We start from the raw sequence: 20,994 nt of genomic DNA on the forward strand, positions 1-20,994 counted from the left end.
TAGGCCTCGCAAGCACCCAACCACGCTGCACCTTAACCTTGGACTTCAGCCTCCACAACTGTGAGAAAATAAATTTCTGTTGTTGAACCCACCCCGTCTATGGTATTTTGTCATGGCAGCCTGAGCTAAGACAGTTAGACATAAATAATGTCACTGATTATTACAAAAGGATCTCATATTCACCGAATCCTTACAGCCCTGTTTCAGGACCATCGCCCCATGTTACAAGTTCAGTACGTTATGGAGAAGACCACAAAGGGGCACAAGGAAACTTTAAGGAGGGATGGAATATTCATTATGTTGAGTTGGCCATAGTTTCATGAGGGTATACATATGTCAAAGTGCATGAAATCGTGTACCTTTAATAGTGCAGTTCATTTTACGTCAATTATACATCAACAAAGATATTTACCTCGGTTTTGAGGTGGAGAGATGTGCCCAAGCCCCCAGGCTAACAAGGGCACAGTTGAAACTGGGGCATGAGTCAGGGGTCTTTCCACAATACCCAAGATTCATTCCTCACAGCGCGGAGAAGAGGGAGGGAAGGAGGGAGCCCCTTTGTACAATGGCATCCACTGACCCATTTTGAGCCTCCTTCCCCTCCAGCTCCCCCTCTCCGTATGGCAATGACCAAAGTTCTAGCTGAGAGAATTCTATCCCTTCAGAGTCCAGGTAAACCTCTGAAGACTCTTAATAGAGATTTGAGTGCTTTCAGAGCTAAACGTGCCTTGAGACGTTTTTCTTAAAGAAGAGGGCAATCTCACGCCCACACAGCTCCTGCTTCCTGGCATCTTTGAAACTTTCAGAGGAAAAAACAATAGATGGCCACGCAGGGAGGGTCCAGGGAGATACCAATCTCCCCTGATGCCCAACGGGAGTCTGGAGGCTGTCTACCAAGGAGGCCACGGAGGCCAGGAAAATGTCGTGGTGCCAGGCCGTCGAGCGCAAGTTCAGGCCAGACGGCGCTAATGAGCGTTAAGGCTGGAGTCCTCGGCTTCTGGCTGGATGCTGGCCGTGCAAGGTGAATGGGCTCAAGGCCGGCCCTCTCACAGCTCCTGTCTGCTTGTGCTTCTGCCCCTGGGGCCCTGGCTGCCCTCTCCTGCCAGCCCCGGCATCCACACATGCCCAAATGCCTTTCTGAGTCCTTTGGGAGCAGATCGCACCCCACTCCGACTTGCTGGACAGGAAGGCTGGACCCTCGGTTCCACACTCAACTCTGCCACCACCTAGCTGCGCGACGCGGAACGCGTCGCTTAACCTTTCTGAGCCTCCATTTCCTCATCTGCCCTGCCTACCTCATACGGCTATCGTTAGGGTTCAGTGAAATGAACAAACATGACAATGCTTCGAAGAGGGCAAAGCACTCTTCCTTGCTTGAGGTGCTAGGAATACAAAAGCTCGTTGGAGTTTGTAACATCCTGTGTTGCTGCGGGCCCTGCTGATGCAATATCCCAGTGGCCGAGGGCCCGTGTCCAGGCCTGGGGGCCGTGCCTGCTGCTTTATAAGGCTGCTGGACTTGGCACTGCCAGGTGTGTGAACTGCCCCTTGTCAAAGGCCGGTCCCTGAAGCACACATGGATCTTTTGGCTCCTCTGTGCACGGCTGTTCCTTAGCAGGCACTGGGGGGAAACCTGGGCTGGCATCTCAAACCTCCAGCCCGGGCACAGAGAAGCCTGCGTCTGCTCTAAGCCGCTTATCACAGCAGCAAAGGAGCCAGGCGCCTGCTCCCTGCTCCATCAGCCCCCTCAACCTCCCAGCCCAGCCTCTGCTCTCCGCAGAAAATGACCTCTCCTAGCGAGAGGAACACAATCGAGACTTCTTGGAACAATCAGCAGAACCAGCTTTGGAAGAGAGACATACCAAGAATCCAGGATCCAACTCTTTAACGCTGATGCCTTCCTGTTTACCCAATGATTTAGATACGATTAAACTAATGGAGACATAATATCCTCCAACTAGCTGGCCAGGAGCCTGCCAGCCAGACCTCGAATGGTGTGACAAGGAAATGGATCCTGCAAAACCTGGTGGCAGGCTCCAAACAAAGACCTCATTCTGAGTCTCCGGCGCTGTCTCCACCCTGGATGGGGCAGCTGCCAAGGACTGGAGGCCCGGGCAGCGGGCTGGGGGCGGGGAGCTGGGGGCCAGGCAGGACTTGCACTAATTCCTTGGGTCTTAAGTCCCCTGCTCACTTCCTGAGCAGAAGAAACCTTCAGACAGAAACTGCAATAGGCCTGGAACTTGTTTTTCTTACTTATCAGTATTTAAAGCGATCATGTGAAAGTCAGAAAATGTCTTTGTTTCATTCTGTTACTGCAGGGAGTGTCGGGTTGTAGGGGGAGTTACCACCACCACTGGACCCTTTGCTAAAGAACAGGCCCCCCTAGCATGGGTGAGGGGAAACTTTAAGGAGAGGCATCAAAGATGCCCGTGAAAGCCCTGCATAGAGTGTGAATATTTCACAACTCACCAAGACTCAGGAGCCCCTCTCTCCTCATCCCTCTTTGAGCCTCAGGAATTGAACTTGGGCAACAGGATATGTGAGAAAATTTCTGATTGGCCCAAAAAGCTGGCAAGGCTCCTTGCAGATAGCGGATACACAGAGAAAAGCAAATCCACGAAATCGTAAGCTCCCAGCTGGCGGATGACTGAGGTTCTAATCTCAGCAATACTCAGAGCATATCCTGACATGTTTCACATAACCTCAGTTAGGATCTCAGGCTTCTGTAAGCAATGGGATGGGCGGGCAGTGGCAATGAGTAGAAATACACTTTAACAACAGTGTTTCCCATCGATGTAAACCGTCAGACTCTGAAGAAGACAGCATCTAGGGTTTCATGTTGTGTTCAAGTTATCATTCACATCACATACCTTGGCAAGACCTTCCATCCTCGTTGAGGGTAAAACCAGGGTTGCATGTACAGGAATAAGATCCAGGAACATTCGCACACAGCTGCTGGCAGTAGCCATAGCGACATTCATCAATATCTGGAAACCAAATTGCAAGCAAGGTAAGATATTTCTTCTTCTCAACCACTGATGCCACTCCAAGCATTATTACTGCCCATCTCTTCTGGAGTAGGATCACAAAGAGAAGCGAAGGGGAACGAATGCAAAGAGAGCACCTACTAAGTGTCAGGGATGGTGACACCCTCTGGATTCCGGGCTCAGTCTCCCTACCATCCTCCCTGATCCGTCTCAGTCCTGCAAACACCTGAACCTATCTTGAAAGTTGTAGAAGAAATTTCTGCTTAGTGGAATGTTGGTCAAGATGGCCTCTAAGATTTTATCCAAATCTAAGATTTAACGCTAAAATTTATCCAACACAGAGTCATTCTAAGACTCTACATAAACTTGTCACTGCCCTGGGAAGGGACAAGTTAGCTTAAAGTGTGAGAGGAATCTGTAGCCGGGCTCCTATAGGCTCTTTGCCAGCTCCATTAATAACGAATATGCCCAGCTGTCAGGAACAGGAGTGAGTGTAGCCAGGCCAAGCTGGGTAGCACTGCCGTCTAGAGACCTATGAATCCAGGGACACAAGGATGCCGGAGCTGGCCTTGGATCTCCTCCTCGTAGCAGAGTAGACATAAAACTCTAGATAAACACACCTCTTCCAAGCCATTACTGGTCTTCCCTGAGCAAGCAGCTATGTGGGTGAATGGTTCCTTTTAGCAGAGCCAGGCTGACATGTACCAGTCAATGGGGAGGCTGATGTCATTGGGAAAGCACTTCTCAATACCCCAAGTTGATGGGCTGACGGGTTGGAGAACTCACTCCTGCAGGATAGGACGTTTTGAATGCAGCCTCCAGATGGGGACCAAGCTCTTACCTGACTATAGCTATAACTGGCCCTATTTCTTCCTCACCTCCCTCTAAATGTTCCCCCTCTGGTACCCTGATTCCTTTGGAACCAGGGTCCATCCAGGGCTCTGATGGCAAAGCTCAGAACTTGTCTCCATGCCTGGTTTCTACCATCTACTGCCAGAAAGACCCCACCTCCACCTCCACCTTACTTATTATTCAGCTCTCCTGAGAAGCTGTGCCCTGCATTTGTCATGCTGTTTTATCTCTGAGTCGCAGTCACTTCTAACCTGGCTCACCCCACTGCCCACCGAGTGCCATGCAGCTCCTGCTGGAAAAGCACACTGACCTGTGCAGTTGCTAATTCTGACCTCTTACGTGGGTGCAGCTGGGCATGTCTCCAAGCCCAGGGAGGCAGTGGGGGAAAAGAGGGCATCTTCTGCCTAGGGGTACCTTGGAGGAAAGGCAATCCCCAGCCCCTTATTTTTCTGCAAAAGCAATGCCTCCAAAGTCTCACAGAGGGGTTGGTGGGTGGCTATGGAACTTGCATTTTAAAAGAGAGAGAAGAATTTGGCCAGGAGAAGGCATGGGTTTAGCCATATTGAGGACAGGTCTTCACTTTGGATGTAAAGTGTAAGCGGGGCGTGCATGCGGCCCCACGTTAGGCCCCCAGGAGCATCCCTCTCAAAGCTTCACGCTCTGTGGAAGAGAACAATCCTCCCAGTAGAGGAACGTCCCAGTTACTGCCCCCACTAAGACGGGGAGGGTTTTTCCTGGCTCCAAGTTCTCTGTAATCTGGCCTGTATGTCCTGGTCACCTGGTCCTCTTGAGCACCCCCTTGTGGTAAAGAAAACTGGACTGAGGAACAGGAGACATTTCAGACCAGCTCACTCCAACTTTGTCCAACATGTTCCTCCTCTTTGAGTCTCAGTTTCCAACTCTATAAAAGTTGGATGATGTAATACCTAACATCCTTTCCAGGCCTGAAATTCTACATATTGACTTCCCATACAAATAACTCACACCGATCTGTTTATGTTCAAATCAGTGGCATCAAATTTCCCTTAATAGCTGAGGTTGGTTAAAATGTAAAGCAATCATCATATTTACAAATGCCTGTGTGCAGCCAGCTCTTCGGTGCCTGGAAAGGAGAACCAAGTCAAGTCTAGGCTGGCTTATCAGGCCCCAGGATGCTTTAGACAGGGCTCTCGAGACCTCAACTCAGTCTCCATCAAAAGAGACCTGGAAAGAAGAACCTTTTTGTTTGTTTATTTCCATGATGTTGTTTGGATTTGTTTCTCAGCTCCTCCAGGACTGACTTTCAGGCAGCAGAATAGTGTGTTAGAGAATTTAAACTAGTAGGGCTTTTCCAAGAAAATGGCAAAGAAATCACACCCTAGAATGAGAAGTGGAAGTGACAGCTAGAGGTTGCTATGAATTCATTCACTTCGCTAAACCAAAAACTAGAAGGGAAGAAAGGAAAATAGCCCTCCAGTAAAAATAAACAGAGAGGTCACATGGTCGATGCCAACTGCAAGGGACAAAATTCTCAATTGGTGCTGACTGACTCCTTGAAAAAGACCACAGCTGGTGGGGTGGGCACAGGATGGGGTCCGTGATGGGGTATTGGGAGGAGATGATGTGAGGTCAGAATCCACTGACCCACATTTGAGACTTGGGACATTTCTGTGACTAAGCAAGCGTTCCCTTCCCTTGGTATGATTTCTAATTGGGACAGAATAACCCTCACCTCTATCACCTCCTGCCTTGGTATAACTTCCCGAAGGCAGAAAGAAGGTCTAGGTAGAATCAAACATGAACCCTTAAAAAGTACATTCAAAACTTCTGATGATGACATGCAGTGATGCGGTGATGGTGACAGCTGATTTTAAAAGGCGGTGCTACATGTAAGTTCAATAGCTTTCTGCCTCTCCCACCCCCAAAGAAAAGTCTGCTGCCCTTCGGCCACCCAGCCATGCCCACATTTCACTACACCCGACACAAGCATTAACTTTCCAGAGTTTCTGTGAGGCCCAAAGAGCTGTTACCTAAGCACTGGCCTTCGAGCAGCCAATAGCCGTCCGTGCAGGAGCAGGTGTACCCTCCTTCGGTGTTGATGCATATCTGGGTAGGGTTGCACTGGTGGGAATCCGTTGCACACTCATCCACATCTGTAACACAGACATATTCCAAAGAATGTCACTTACATGTTTAGAGCCCTGGAGTTACCAGAGGTGCCAGCTGCTTGCTTGTCTAGCTAGAAGGCAACTGATAATGTCCCTAGGTTATATCCAAGGAGGCAGAAGCACCTCCCTAATGGGTACCACTAGGAGACCCTGACCTTTTTGGAAGGGGCAGAGCTAACCTGCACCCTGGAAGTCCACAAAGGAAATGGCCAAAAAGAGAACACACATCCTTAAGCACTGGTCTGCCATCCTAGCCCATCATTCTCTGAAAGCAAGTTCACCTTGATAACCACCGTCGCTTGATTTAGAAATGCATTTTGTATTAGGCTTACTCATTTACCTATTAAACCGGTCTGTTATATACCTGCTGTGTGTGCAGAGCTATGATAAACACCACTGAGAACATAACAGAAGAAAAAGAAACGTCCCTCGCCAGCGGAATCTTGTAGTCAAGTCACTTGATTGCATCCATGCGTGAAAATCTTTCAGCATAGGGCTCTTGGTCCTTCACGAAGCTTCCCAGAGCCCCCCAGGCTGCCCTCCACTCCAGAGCTTCGGGGGCTGATCTCTAGCTGCCCTCTGCTCACATTGGGTTTCTCTGCCTACTACATGCCCCTCTGTCTGCCCACGTGCAGGTACTTGTGTCCAAGTCGGTCTCTTCTCCATAGCTGGGAGCTCAGAGCACAGAGACCAAGCTGTATCATGGCCACATGTGTCACCTGGTGTACACAGCGCTCGAAACTGTTTCAGCTGAAATAAGTCCTTCCTCCCTTTCTCCCCACACTGCACTTTAGAAAGAGCACTCCATCTTATAAGGGGTGCTCCTGACACCACACTCTCACTTTGACCTAAAGGACGAGACTCCCTAAACCTTCGGCTATGAAATCACTCCACAGGGATTCACCTAGCGCCCTGGATCCCCACGGCCCGGCCCCGCCTCTTCGCATCACTCCTGCCCTCACCTGCCTGCACCTTAGCAGGGCTCTTGCCTTTTGCCCCCTCATCCCTGCGGTCAGGGTGTGCTCACCTGTACCCTCTCCCCGCCTCTCCAGAATGGAGCATCACACTGTTGGAAATAACAGTGAAAGCTGCACTTCATGGAGCCCACGCAGTGTGCCCGGGGCCTTATCTTTCCTCACAATCACCCCGTGTGGTGAGCTGCTACCCCCACTTCTCAGACGGGAAAACGGTGCCGAAGCTGCTGCAGCACCGAGGCCAGAGCTGCGCCCAGGCCTCCCCGCCTGCCTGCCTCCAGCCCCCTCTGCGCGGCAGGGACAGGTCACGCTGCCCAGCCCAGGCAGGTCAAGAAGAGGAGAGAGGGCTGAGCTTTTGCTGCCTTTTCCACCTGGAAAATTGTCTGCCTCTTGACATCGCAGATGGCAGACTGTGGTGGGGCTGGGGGGTGCCTAGGGCCCCAAAGTGTAAACTCCTTGGGTAGCACAGGTGTACACTCAGGAAGCGAGCACGACTGATCCAGTGAAACATTGAGCCAGGTAAGCGATGGTCCCCGGGGTCCAAGCGACACCACCACAATCCACCAGCATCCGTGTCATCGGTCAGCACCGACGACATTGATCAGTTCCCACCCCACCCACAAGGACCAGGTGTCTGGGCAACGCGTGGAACCAGGCTCCAGCCCTCTACACATGGACCGCCTCCCAGAACCTGCTTCCAGGGTGGCGGCAGCCTCCGCTCCACCCCGATGCACTGATGATGTGCAGCCTCGGGGGCAAAGACCCAGCGCCGTTCACAGCTGCAAGAGCTCCTGCCTTTGCTCTGGGCCTCGCCTCCAGCCCCAGCTCTGCCCACCCAGAAACGCCTCCCAGGGGAACCGGCGAATAGTGCTTGGCCAGCAGCCGCTTCCGCTCAAATGCATATTGAAGCCTATGATAATAAATAACGCCACGATTGGCCAGCACATATTTACATTTTTCCAGCGAGAAGTGATGGATGGCAACTGTACCCTGGGAACAACATTGCCTTAGGAATCTGTGCTCTTTTTCCTGCTTCGAGGGGAACAGAAGGTGAGGGAGACTCAAGGGGCAGCAGAGCTGTTAGAGAGCCTTGGTGATAGCCAGTTCCCAAGGCCCTGTGTTTGTGTAACCTGGGTGCACGCAATGTGCCCCCAAAGCCCTACCGAGGGGAGCCAAACACTCGCGAGGGGACCAGACTGGGCTCAGAAGGGTGTGTGAGGCCCGTGTGTTTGCACATGAGCACACACAGACACGTGCAAACTATGCAAATCCAGAAATAAAATCTCTAAAAGTTTTTTATTGTTGTTGTTGTTGTTGTTGTTTAAACTCCACTACTCTTACTGTGTTAAAGAATTAACTCAGGGGCTTCCTTGGTGGCGCAGTGGTTAAGAATCCTCCTGCCAACGCAGGGGACACGGGTTTGATCCCTGGTCCGGGAAGATCCCACATGCTGCGGCGCAACTAAGCCCGTGTGCCACAACTACTGCGCCTGCGCCCTAGAGCCCGTGAGCCACAACTATTGAGCCTGCGTGCCACAAAGAGCCCATGCTCCGCAACAAGTGAAGCCACCACAATGAGAAGCCCATTCACCACAACGAAGAGTAGCCCTTGCTTGCCGCAACTAGAGAAAGCCCACAAACAGCAACGAAGACCCAACACAGACAATAAATAAATTAATAAAAAGAATTAACTCAGTTATACCACATTTCTGTTGATGTACTTTAAAAAAACTACTTGATTGATTGACTGAACGGGTTGAATTCATTGTCAGTCGATTGACATTGAAGGGACTGTCAACATAAATATATTTTGAGAACTCAATAAGTCTGGAGTCTTTGGGGGATGTATGTCCCATCTTTATATCCTCAAAACATACCTGGTTTCACCCGGGTCCCTAGTAAATGTTTCATAACTATTTGGTGAATGAATGAACACAGGGGCAACAAACATTCAGGCCTTTGAGCCCCCAGACAAGTTTTTCCCAGCCAACTTGCTGACAAGTGCGTGGACTTTAAAAACAACCACCCCCACCAAAAACCCCATCCGCTTGCACACCTGTGGGGCTGAACCTGGGAAAGTTCACGCTGTGGGTTCCACACGTGGCTAAAAGACTCATCAGACATTCCAGCTCACAGCTGAATTGCTTACATTAAATACATTTGACTTAAATAACAGAAGTAAAAATACGTTGAACCACTCCAAGGACATTCTTTGGCAAAGGGGCCTTTTCTGCATCAGTGGAAAAGTACAAGTTACGGCAACCTGAGTAAGTGTCATTATCTTCGGACGCAAACCATGGCTGTCACTCCTTTCCTTTTCTGTGTGATGTTTAGGAAACGTCCCTTAAGAGAAAAGAATGCTGGGTTCATTCAATCATTCCTGCACTCGTTCACTTATTAATTCTTTATGTTCTACTGTGGCTCTGTGTGTGTGTCCTCCCACATCCCCAGGCCACTGGGAGAGCCAGTGTCGAGTGCAGTCCCTCTAGCTGCATGGTTCCCAGAAGCAGAGGGTCCCTCCAGGGGGCTGAAGCCTGGGGCCCTTCGAGGATTCCAGCACAGCAGCTGTGGCTCGTCTCTCCCCAGCTGGGACAACATCCACCGCCATCCAAGCGACCAGCACCCTGGCAACTGGAGGAGAGCGCTCACTGACGTCTCTGGAACCAGATGAGAGCCCAGCACTGCGCCTGCCCAGGAAGAAATCATCCTCTGTGTTGAGCGGCACAGCTCTCCTGCCCCGAGCAGCTCTGAGCTATCACCTTTTCCTTCAGACCTCCCCAGGGTGGCCTTCAATTACCACATTCCCAATCTCACACAATAACTTCTCACTCAGGAAAGTCCTCAAAGCAGTCAGCCTCACCTCCTTGACACCCTGCCAGGAGGCAGAAGTGAGCTCCCAGCCTTGGGACAGCAGCCCGCATGTCAGGGATACTCATTTAGGATGTCGTACCGATAGCTGTGTCCCATGTCCCCAGCTGGTACGCTAAGGCAGCGTGAGTGAAGAACATCCTTCCAGTCCAGTCAAGATCTCATAGGGGCGCCAGATGGAGGAACTGGCCTCAAGACATCAGAATACACCTGCCCAACAAACCATAACAACAAGAGGAACAGAATCTCCCAGGCTGAGACTTTAATAGACATTTCTCCAAAGAACACATACAGATGGCGTGTAGGCACATGAAAAGGCGTTCAACATCACTAATTATTAGAGACATGCAAATCAAAACTATGAGTTACCACCTCACACTGGTCATTATGGTCATCATTAAAAAGTCTACAAATAACAAATGCTGGAGAGGGTGTGGACAAAAGGGAACCCTCCTACGCTGTTGATGGGAATGTAAGTTGGTGCAACCACTATGGAAAACAGTATGGAGGTTCCTCAGAAAACTAAAAGTAGAATTACCATACGATCCAGCAATCCCATTCCTGGGCATGGGACAAAACTATAATTCTAAAAGATACACGCACCCCTGTGTTCACAGCAGCACTATTCACAATAGCCAAGACATGGAAACAACCTAAATGTCCATCAACAGATGAATGGATAAAGAAGATGTGGTACATATAGACAATGGAATACCACTCAGCCATAAAAAAAAGAACAAAATAATGCCATTTGCAGCAACATGGATGCAACTAGAGATGATCATACTAAGTGAAGTAAGTCAGAAAGACAAATACCATGTGATATCACTTATATGTGGAGTCTAAAATATGGTGCAAATGAACCTATCTACAAAACAGAAATGGACAGGCAGACATAGAGAACAGACTTATGGTTGCTAAGGGGGAGGGGTACGGGAGAGCGAAGGACTGGGAGTGTGGGATTAGCAGATGTAAACTATTATATATAGGATGGATAAACACCAAGGTCCTACTGTATAGCACAGGGAATATATTCAATATCCTGTGACAAACCATAATGGAAAAGAATATTTTAAAAAAGAATGTCTATATGTGCTGTACAACAGAGTGACTACAACTTAGTCATTCTGTTGTACAGCAGAGATTGGCAAAACATTGTAACTCAACTATACTTCAATAAAAAATAAAATAAACTTAGAGTCTTCCAGGCTGACTCAAGGGACAGCATGGGAAAAGGCCAGAGCCTACAAAGCTGCTGGAAGGTTGAGCCCTTGGAGCAGGAGTCTGCGATGGAGGCAAGTGGTGACAGGCAGGTCCCCCCTCTCTGGTCAGACAGAGTTCTCACAGGGCAACCCCGCTGGCATGCTGCTGGTTTATGCCTATTGTATATCCTTCCCTGGGAGTGGGTTAATTCTCAGCATACAACCCACTTTTCCGTCCCCTATAAAACTAACGGGGGACTTCCCCTGGTGGCACAGTGGTTAAGAGTCTGCCTGCCAATACAGGGGACACGGGCTCGATCCCTGGTCCGGGAAGATCCCACATGCCACGGGGCAACTAAGCCTGCAAGCCACAACTACTGAAGCCCGTGCGCCTAGAGCCCGTGCTCCGCCACAAGAGAAGCCACGGCACTGAGAAGCCCGAGCATCACAACGAAAAGTAGCCCCTGCTCGCCGCAACTAGAGAAAGACCGTGCACAGCAACAAAGACCCAACGAGGCATAAAAATAAATAAATAAATAAATTTATTGTAAAAATAAATAAATAACATAAAATATAAAACTAATGGTTCTAAGTATAATCTTAGGGTTAACTCACAGGTTGTTACATAAAAATCTCTACAGGCAGGTATAATGGACAACATACTGCTATAAACATGCACAAATATGTTTGAATACAAATAATATCCGTATGTATGCCAGCTACATATTATATTTGAATGTACATATTGTATACCTACATGCATTTACATTTCAGCATTTATTCCTGAAAGTTCAAGAGAAAACAGTTAACCTGTTTTCATAACACAAATTCTCATGGAAATAAATGTCCTTTAAAAACTGTAAAACAAAGCAAAACAAAACAAAACAAAAAAATGCTTCCCCCTGCCCACAGGGAGAACATTTCCTAAGCTATTCTGCCAGTACCAAAGCTTAAGAGGAAAAAAGCCCAAAGGGCTGAGACCTCCCCAGAAAGCACTACTGGGTAAAAAAAGAAAATAAGAATTTTGAGGGGCAGGCAGAGCTGGGTGTGAATCCAGGTTCCTGCACTTAATAACTGAATATTACTGACAGGTTGATGAATCTCAGGGATGCTCAGATGTTCTGCAAAATAGAGCTGCAGCAGCCTGCCTCCTAGGCTGCCATGAGCCTTCACAAATCAGCAGGTCCCATCATCACTGCCTGGCACATAGGAGGTGCCCAGGAAATTTTAGTTCCCTTCCCCTGTGAGGTGCTCTTTCTAACAGCTGCGAAAGACAGGGGAAGCTTGGCTTCTGCATGCTACAGGCTTTGTCCTGGGACTCAGAAGACACCACGATGACAGCACTCAGTGGGCGGTGAGACCTGGTTAGTTCTACAGTTCAACTACAGCTGGAGCCTTCTCCCCCCAGAGGCCCGGACATGTGGCAGGAGATTGAGAAAAGAGGTGACAAGAGGCAGTGTACATTCCTTTGTGGGGTCTCAGGCTCCACCTTTGCACTTTGGCATCTATAGATCCGTCTATGATTCTGTGATTATAGATGTCCGAAAGCCTAAGGGTACGTGTGTCTTCCTGAACTCCACAGCCAAATACAATCAACCTTAACAGCCCGATTCTTCCCTCTTCCTCTGTCTTCTCTTCTCCAATACTGTCAACAAGGCAGCGCTGACTTTGCGAGCCTGTGTACACACCCTCAGCTGAATGTCTCGGTTCTTGTGTGAGACGGGCCGTCAGCCAAAGCGAAACATTCTCACTGGGTGACACTGGGAGAAACTGTCCAAGAGCATTTGGAAGACTGCACCTTTCCAAAGGCCTCCACAAGTCCTTTTTTGGACACGGCCAAATTCTTTCCTTGGTAGTAAATTTTTACCCAGTGAAACAACATGTTTTCCCAGCCCGTTTTTGTTCCTTCCTCGCTCAAGCTAATGGGGCTTGATAAGAAAGTAGAAAATAACAATGGTGGATTCCAGCGCCTCCAGTTGAAGCCAGTTTGAGGCCTGCTGCTGGGCTGAATCGGGGCCATGTTTCAGCGAGACGACCTCAGCCAAGGCTGGAAGCTACACAGGACCGACTTCCCAAACACCTGCTTAATTAAAGATCTCAGCGTTTGAGAACTGGCTTGTTGAATTCCCCAAACATCTGCATTCCATGTGTCTTATGGGTCCTGGGCAGGCATCAGGAGCCAGATCTTTCTGTGTTTACAGCATTTTTTCCCAATGCTTGATATTAAGCTTAGAATACAAAGCCTGCTCGTTGTGTGCCTCTAATTAGGCAACAACTATGTGGTCCATTTTCCAAACGACAAAAAATCCTCTCCTCTTGGATGAAACCAGCTGGACTGCAGCTTCCAACCTCTCCATGGAGTCTATTTTTCTATCCATTCAGTGAGAGCTTGGAGGAGAGGTCTGAAAGGCCCTTCTAGCTGTGACCTTCAACAGAGAAAATTGCAACTAACGGGGATCACACTGTTTGGTTCTGGGGTAATTATTTTCATCCAGAGTGCTTGGTAAACATCAGCTGACTTCAGCTGCTTTCAGACTGGGCGGGGAATTAATTGGCTAAGCTCATTCAACTTTTGACAATGTATGAATGGTCACTGCAGTTCCAGGGGTGGGGTGGGAGCGAGGAGGGAGGGACACATTGTTCCTTCTTGAGCATCACACATCAAATCGTTCTGAGAGTAAGGGGACAAGGCTGCTTATCGCCAATGCAGACGTGGTATTTTTTTTTAAAGCTCATGAGGCTTTAGCCATTGCTGTGATTATAAACCAAACAAACGTGGAGCTCAAACTAGATTTCCATTTGCCAAAATTCTTGCCATTTGTCCATCAACACAGAAGGATTTTTGAAACTAGACAAGTCAGTGGTTCCCAAACCTAGCTACCCAAGAGAATTGCTGGGCTAAATCAGACAAGTCTGGGGTGGAGGCTTGGAAAGCTGTTTAAAGTTACCTAAATGATTCCAATGCAAAACCCTATCTGGAACTTGCTGTGCGAGCCCAGTGCTTCCTAAACTTTACTGTGCACATGAATCAGTGTGACCTTGTTGAAATGCAGGCTCTAATTTGGTCGATTCCACATTTCTAATAAGCTCCCAGGTGACGCCAAGGCTGCTGGCCCAGGGACCACACTTCGAGAGGCAAGGTGCTAGGTATTGTGAGTGATGTTTGGTTCTGTATCCGTGCAACCTGCTCAGAGCTTAAGAAGCTGTTCAAGGGAGTCTAGGAGGGAATTAAGTGTTCAAAATCAAGCTGGCAATCCCTAACCAGATTCTTCTCTACGATCAAACCTGCCGGTTACAATAGTATTGTGATTTGTACAGTCTTATTCAAGAAGTTCTCAGCACAGTCTAAACCACAGCCTAAAAAATGCTTTCCTGGGGGTAGAGACCCGGCCATGACTCACATCCACCTGCAGTGGTTGGGCCCAGAGCACTGTGTGCCTTCAGAAGGTTCTCCTCCCTTCAGCTTGTTGATGGTGTTTGGATTTTGTAAGCATTAACCCAGTTCCCTGAATCTTAACTAAGTTCTCGGAAATACTGCCCCCAAAGTGATGACAAAAAGTGCAAAAGATTCCAATTAGGAGAAAAGACAATGTTTTTCCTACAATACAGACCACCCCTTGTTCAGGAACACAGCCTATAAATACTATAGCTCTTAAATCCTGTCACCTCCACCGCATCTCTCTGTTGGCTCCGTCTTCTGATTTCCTCTGAGCCTACTCCTCCCTGACATCCTCAACTCCATGTCATCCTCAGTGCCCTGAGCTCGGATCTCCTTGTCCCTGATCGCCACACCCTCCTCTCCTGAAGCTGTCTCAGTTCACAGCATCACTGTTTTCCTGAACCCCAAACTAGAAAGCTCAGCCATCCTTAAATCCTTCCCCCCACTCCCTACTCTCACACAATTCTCCTTCTGGAAATCTTGCAAATTCTTTCTTTCCATCTCTTACCCCCGCATCCTCTAAGGCCTTGCTGTCTTTTCTCTAAATGATTGGAATAACGCCATACTAGCCTACCGGCCTCCAGCCTCTCCCCTTGGAAGCAAGCAAAACACAACCTCCAGAACCATCCAAGACATGGAAATGATCATGTGGCCCTACTACTCAACACTTTATTTCCCCTCCTTAGAAACTGCGCAGCTTTCTTTTTACACCTCTGCAACAGAGCACATCAAGCCTGCTTCTTTATCACATGTGTGCTAATTAAGCACATCTGGTTTTACAGCACTTCACATTGTATGACATAATTAGCCATGCACGACTCCATCTCCCTCCACTAAAACCGCGAGTTTCTGGAAAATGTGAAATGGGTCTTATTCACATTTGCGTCCTAAGCACCTAACGCAGTGCCTGGTGTGATGGAGAACATGGAAGTGAATGATATTAGAAATGAAGATACTTTGTTCTTGGACTTTTCTAAAGGCAAGAGGGTAAAGTCAGTTATACCACAGAACAGGGAGGAAGCCAGTGCAGCCAACCATCTCTTCAGCGGCCCTGTATCTCACGCTGTGGGATGGAGGATGTCTGGGGACAGTGCCTGCCCATCAGAGCCTCAGGCTCCCACCCGTAGTGCCTGGGGCCTCATCCCCATCCCAGTCTTTGCCCAGGGCTGATTTGAGAGTGTCCCCAACCTCCAGAGACTTTAATATGCCATGTGCTTGGCCTGACAGAGTGAGTTACACTTCCTCTTTCCTCTTAAAGAGCCGGACATCCCAGATGAGGAAGAAGTTTATTCTCAACAATCACAGGAGGGAGGAACATCGGAGGAGAGAAAAGATACACCTTTTCCTGGCCTGAAAACGGGCACCAACAGGACCTCTTAGGGCACAACCAGGAAACCCAATCCATTTTGCAGACTCAGGACAAAACCCTTGGCCTGGCGCAGGCTGTGAGAATACCCAGGTGTGCAAATTCACCCCAAGGAATCAACCAGCCTGTTGTTAGCAACAAACACTTCCTGCTGGTCCCTTGCAGAGCACGAGAATGGAACCTGCAAGTGTTCTCTTCCCACGCCGGAGGGCAGAAATGCTGCTACCATCGCTGGCCCCATCACTAACTAACCAGGCACCCGTGTGTGTCACTGGCCTGCATTTGCTTCCCTGTCTCTGAAATGGGGCCACCATCACCTGCCCTCCTAGGACTTGCAGGCTGGTGGGAAAGACAGGCGGTGAACAGAAACCAGTGTATGGAGGGCACGGTGGAGGGCTATGGAAACACGTAACAGCAAGTGCCCCACATCTGGGAGGTGAGGCCAGGTCTTGACCCTGGACAGTGGCACAGGGGAACACTTCCTTTGCATACATCTATTCCTGGAACTCTAGGACGCGGGAAAGACGTGACAGATGGGACTTTCAACATAATGAGTTATAAGCAGCAGGCCAGCAGGTGATTAAGAATATAGATATTTCATCCTGAGACCAACCGCCCCTGCTGGTCTCCTCTCCTGCCCCCGACCCCTCTACCCTGCTATGGTCCAACGCTCCCTGCTCCCCATCCCTAGCCAATGACCTCAGCATATCAGAGAATAACTGTTGAGGCTACAACTCAAGAGGAGGTGAAACTTCAGGGGATAGCAGGAAGAGGGGAAAGGCAAGGGCCCTGAAGGTAGGGGAGAGGATGCCAGACAGAGAGAAAGTCTGAGGGATACTATCTGCTGGCTGAGGGACCACGTCCTGAGAGTCTGGAAGTGAGGGGCCCACCCCAAACGGCACAGAACTGAAACAGCCACACCTGCTCCCTACCACCCTTTGGACTTGGTAAGAGTTGGATTGTATCACTTGAACCTAAAATCAATATTTGAACTGATTAAACACTTTTCAGGATTGTGTGTTTACCTAGTGATGGAGTAGGGGCTGCCCTCTTCCATCCCCCCTCCGTGGTCACTAGCAGACACCTGGACTTCTCTAGTTCAGACGGCAGGAGGTGAAGGAGCTACACGTGGGGCCAACCAACTAGCTGACCTACCGACCAGTCTAGCCCTCCCTCCCACCATAAAGAACACAGCACCCAAGTCCCAGGGCCAATAACACAGCTATTCGGGATTCATTTATGCTACACATATTCACCCAGAGCCAACACTGCTATAGGGACTAGGGATTCAAAGATAAATGACATGTGGGCCATGTCTGTTTTCAGTCTAGCAGGCAACAGATAAGAGGCCAGATAAGCCCAATTCAGTATGGAAAGCGTCATGCTGGAGAAAAGAATGGTCACTTCTAGGAAAAGAGACTTCCTGGAATTGAAGACATTTGGGTGAATCTAGATAGATGATGCGGCAGAGGCTGCCACAGTTGGCTATTTCCCTCCAATATCCATTCTCCCAACTAAAGACTGAATTTTTCAGCTTCCCTTACGGTGAAGTGTGGCTACATGACTAAATTCTGGCCAATGGGATGTAAGTAAAAATAATGTGTAACAACTTCTGGGTCATGCTTTAAAAGAATGAGTTTGTGGTTCCCCTGTCATTTCTCTCCTCCCCCTGGCTGGGATACAGGTGTGATGGTGAGAGCTGGAGCAACTATCTTGGATCCAGAGGTGAAAGCCACACATGGAGTTTGGTCTAGCCGCCCTACCAGCCCTGAACCACCTGCCTCGGGACTGCACCATGAGAGAGAATTTTAATTCTTTCCTATCTAAACCGGCATGTTGAAGGTCTCTTTCCTGTAGTAGCTTAGCTTGCACCCTAATACAAATGAGTAGGAGTTAGCCAAAAGAAGGTTGGGATTAGCATGTGCAAAGGCACCAAGGCATAGCACAGTCAGAGCAGTTAACACAAACAGACATATGTGGGTGAGTGCAGGGGAGGGAAGGGGGGATAGGAGCCCATTTGTAAAAGGATCATGTGCCAAGCTAAGGATGCTGGAGGAGGAGGAAGAGAAGGGGAGCAGAAAGAACAGGAAAGGGGGAAATGAAAGAAAAAAATGAAGAGATGATGAGGAGGGCAAATGATGAGAGAGGAAAAGATAAAAACAGTCATCCTCTCCTTCATGTGGGAACCTGTACTGGTTCTTAGTTAACCCCCACAAAAGTCCTAGCCCTTTGCGGTTCCGCAACAATTAGCATTAAGATTCATGTTTCGATGGCTCTCTGAGTTAGCTTCAATCAAAATATTTTGACTTAAATATTTTTTAAAAGTCACAAAATGTGAGCCCCCCAAAAAATGTAGTTTCTGATTCTAAATGGTTGGGTCAAGAGTCTGTTCAATTGGGTTCTTTTCTTTTTTTAATTGGAGTATAGTTGATTCACAATGTTGTGTTAGTTTCTGCTGTATAGCAAAGTGAGTCAGTTATATATACACATACATCCTCTTTTTTAGATTCTTTTCCCATATAGGCCATTACAGAGTATTGAGTAGAGTTCCCTGTGCTGTACAGTAGGTCCTTATCAGTTATCTATTTTACATATAGTAGTGTGTACATGTCAATTCTAATCTCACAGTTTATCCCTCCCCACCTCCATTTCCCCCTTGGTAACCATAAGTTTGTTTTCTACATTTGTGACTCAATTTCTGTTTTGTAAATAGGTTCATTTGGACCATTTTTTGGATTCTACATATAAGTGATGTCATATGGCATTTGTCTGACTTACTTCACTCAGTAGGACAATCTCTAGGTCCATCCATATCACTGCAAATGGCATTATTTCATTCTTTTTTATGGCTGAGTAATATTCCATTGTATATGTGTACCACATTTTATTTATCCATTCCTCCATTGATGGACATTCAAGTTGCTTCCACATCCTGCCTATTATAAGTAGCGCTGCGATGAACATTGGGGTGCATGTATCCTTTCAAATTATGGTTTTCTCCTGATATACAGCCAGGAGTGGGATTGCTGGATCATATGGGAGCTCTAATTTTAGTTTTTAAAGGAATCTCTATACTGTTCTCCATAGTGGCTGTACCAATTTACATTTCCACCAACACTGTAGGAGAGTTCCCTTTTCTCCACACCCTCTCCAGCATTTATTGTTCGTAGATTTTTTTGATGATGGCCACTCTAACTGCTCTGAGGTGATACCTCATTGTAGTTGTGAGTTGCATTTCTCTAATAATTAGTGATGTTGAGCATCTTTTCATGTGCTTCTTAGCCATCTGTATGTCTGCTTTGAAGAAATGTTTGTTTAGATATTTTTCCCATTTTTTGATTGGGTTGTTTGTTTTTTTGATATTGAGCTGCATGAGCTGTTTGTATATATTGGAGATTAATCCCTTGTCAGTTGCTTCATGTGCAAATATTTTCCTCCATTCTGTGGGTTTTCTTCAACTGGGTTCATAATTGGGTTTTTTGATAAGAGTTAGTAGCAGTAGCGGAGGAAATGCTAATAAAAAATAATGAAAACAAATGGCCCAATGTAACTTCCCCGTGACACCGCATTTTTCTGGGTCCCTTTGCCACAGACTTCCTGGAAGTAGTTGTCTACAGTCACTGCTCTGCCTCCACACCTCCCACTCTCTCTTTGACCTGCTCCAATCAGACTTCCATCCCTTTGATTTTACTAAAGCCTCTCTGGTCAAGGTCACCAATGATTTCCACAAGGTCAAATCCAATAGTTTAGTCTTTATCCTTGCTACTTCTCAGAAGCATTTGGCACAGTCACCCTCTCCCATCTGTTTTAAAGACTTTCTTCATTAGGCTTCCATGATCCCACCCTCCCCTGGTTTGGGGTCTTCCCTAAGGTTATCCTAGTAGTCAGCATGGGTGGGTCAGGACACACTGTGGGTAGTCAGTATGGGTGGGTCCTTATAGCATTATTCATAGTATCCAAGAAGTGGAAGCATCCCTACTGTCCACTGATGGAAGAGTGAATAAACAAAATGCGGTCTACACATACAATGGAATACCATTCAGCATTTAAAAGGAAAGAAATTCTGACATGTGCCACAACAAGAAAGACCCTTGAAGGCATTATACTAAGTGAAATCAGCCCATCACAAAAAGACAAATATTGATGATTCCACTTATATGAAGTATCTAAAAGTAGTCTAATTCATAGGAAACAGACGGTAGAATGGTGATTACCAGGGGTCGAAGGGAGGGGTGAAAAGAGAGTTAGTATTTAAGGGGTACTGAGTTCTAGATTTACAAGATGAAAAAATCCTGGAGATCTGTTTCACAAAAATATGAATATACTTAACAGTATTCAACTATATACTTAAAAATGGTTAAGATGGTAAATTTCATGGTATGTGCTTTTACCACAATAAAGATAATATCTGTAAATCAAAGCATATTCATTGAATTCCGTTCTAAATGTTATCAATTTTTCCTACTCAAAGACATACATGACCTGTGATCTGAAATAAAATCCCAGAGAAGAAGCACATGGAAGCATCCTGTGCTTCTGAGGAGCTTAACTCTCTGCCCAAACAGCCCTCTTCCCCTTTGTGGCTCCCTTCTCCACAATGGAATTAAGACTTGAGTATCCCTGGATGGGAGCAGAGAATCAGGAGAACAAGGATGGAGGGGGAGAAAGATGAAGGCATAGAGGGATGGGGAGGGAAGCAGGAACAAAGAGGTCTGGACTATGATGTGGGGCATCTCATACTTCTGTGAACTAGGTTCAAAGGGCAACAGAGGTCAGTGAGAATACGGGCTTTTAAATTAGATCTGTTTTAAATCCTGCTGCCCCCAATTTTTTATCTGTGTGATTTTAAATGTCTTTTTCTTGCTTTTTGTTTGTTTGTTTTTTAGCTCCTAAAAGCCTTGGTTTCCTCATTTGTAAAAGGAGTAGTGACAGTCCATAACGCATGGGGTTTTGTGAGGGTCTCAAGTAAGTAAAGCCTGTAAATCAATGCCTGACACAGAAATGGTCCTCAGTCAAGGTTGACAGTTCCAGCTTCATGTCAAAAAGTAGAAGGGAAGAAGAAGGAGAAGAGAGGGATGGGAGAAGGACGGGGAGCCCACTCCCTAAAAGAATAGAAAAAACAAGGGATCGAAAGCCAGGTCCTAGCCCAGAACCTCCGACTAG

At 47.6% G+C, this 20,994-nt stretch overlaps 1 protein-coding gene across 1 annotated transcript in view; it reads right to left on the reverse strand.

The window, feature by feature from the left end:
• FBLN5 (fibulin 5) overlaps window positions 1–20,994 on the reverse strand; it is a 78,138-nt gene that overhangs the window by 18,518 nt on the left and 38,626 nt on the right. The window contains exons 5-6 of the mRNA XM_057732738.1: window positions 5,846–5,968; window positions 2,868–2,984 (exon numbers count right to left, since the gene is read on the reverse strand). Coding sequence (XP_057588721.1) covers window positions 2,868–2,984; window positions 5,846–5,968 — 240 coding nt within the window. The remainder of the gene's footprint in view (window positions 1–2,867; window positions 2,985–5,845; window positions 5,969–20,994) is intronic.

This window comes from Hippopotamus amphibius, chromosome 4, assembly GCF_030028045.1.
Source record: "Hippopotamus amphibius kiboko isolate mHipAmp2 chromosome 4, mHipAmp2.hap2, whole genome shotgun sequence".
Lineage (NCBI taxonomy): Eukaryota > Metazoa > Chordata > Mammalia > Artiodactyla > Hippopotamidae > Hippopotamus > Hippopotamus amphibius.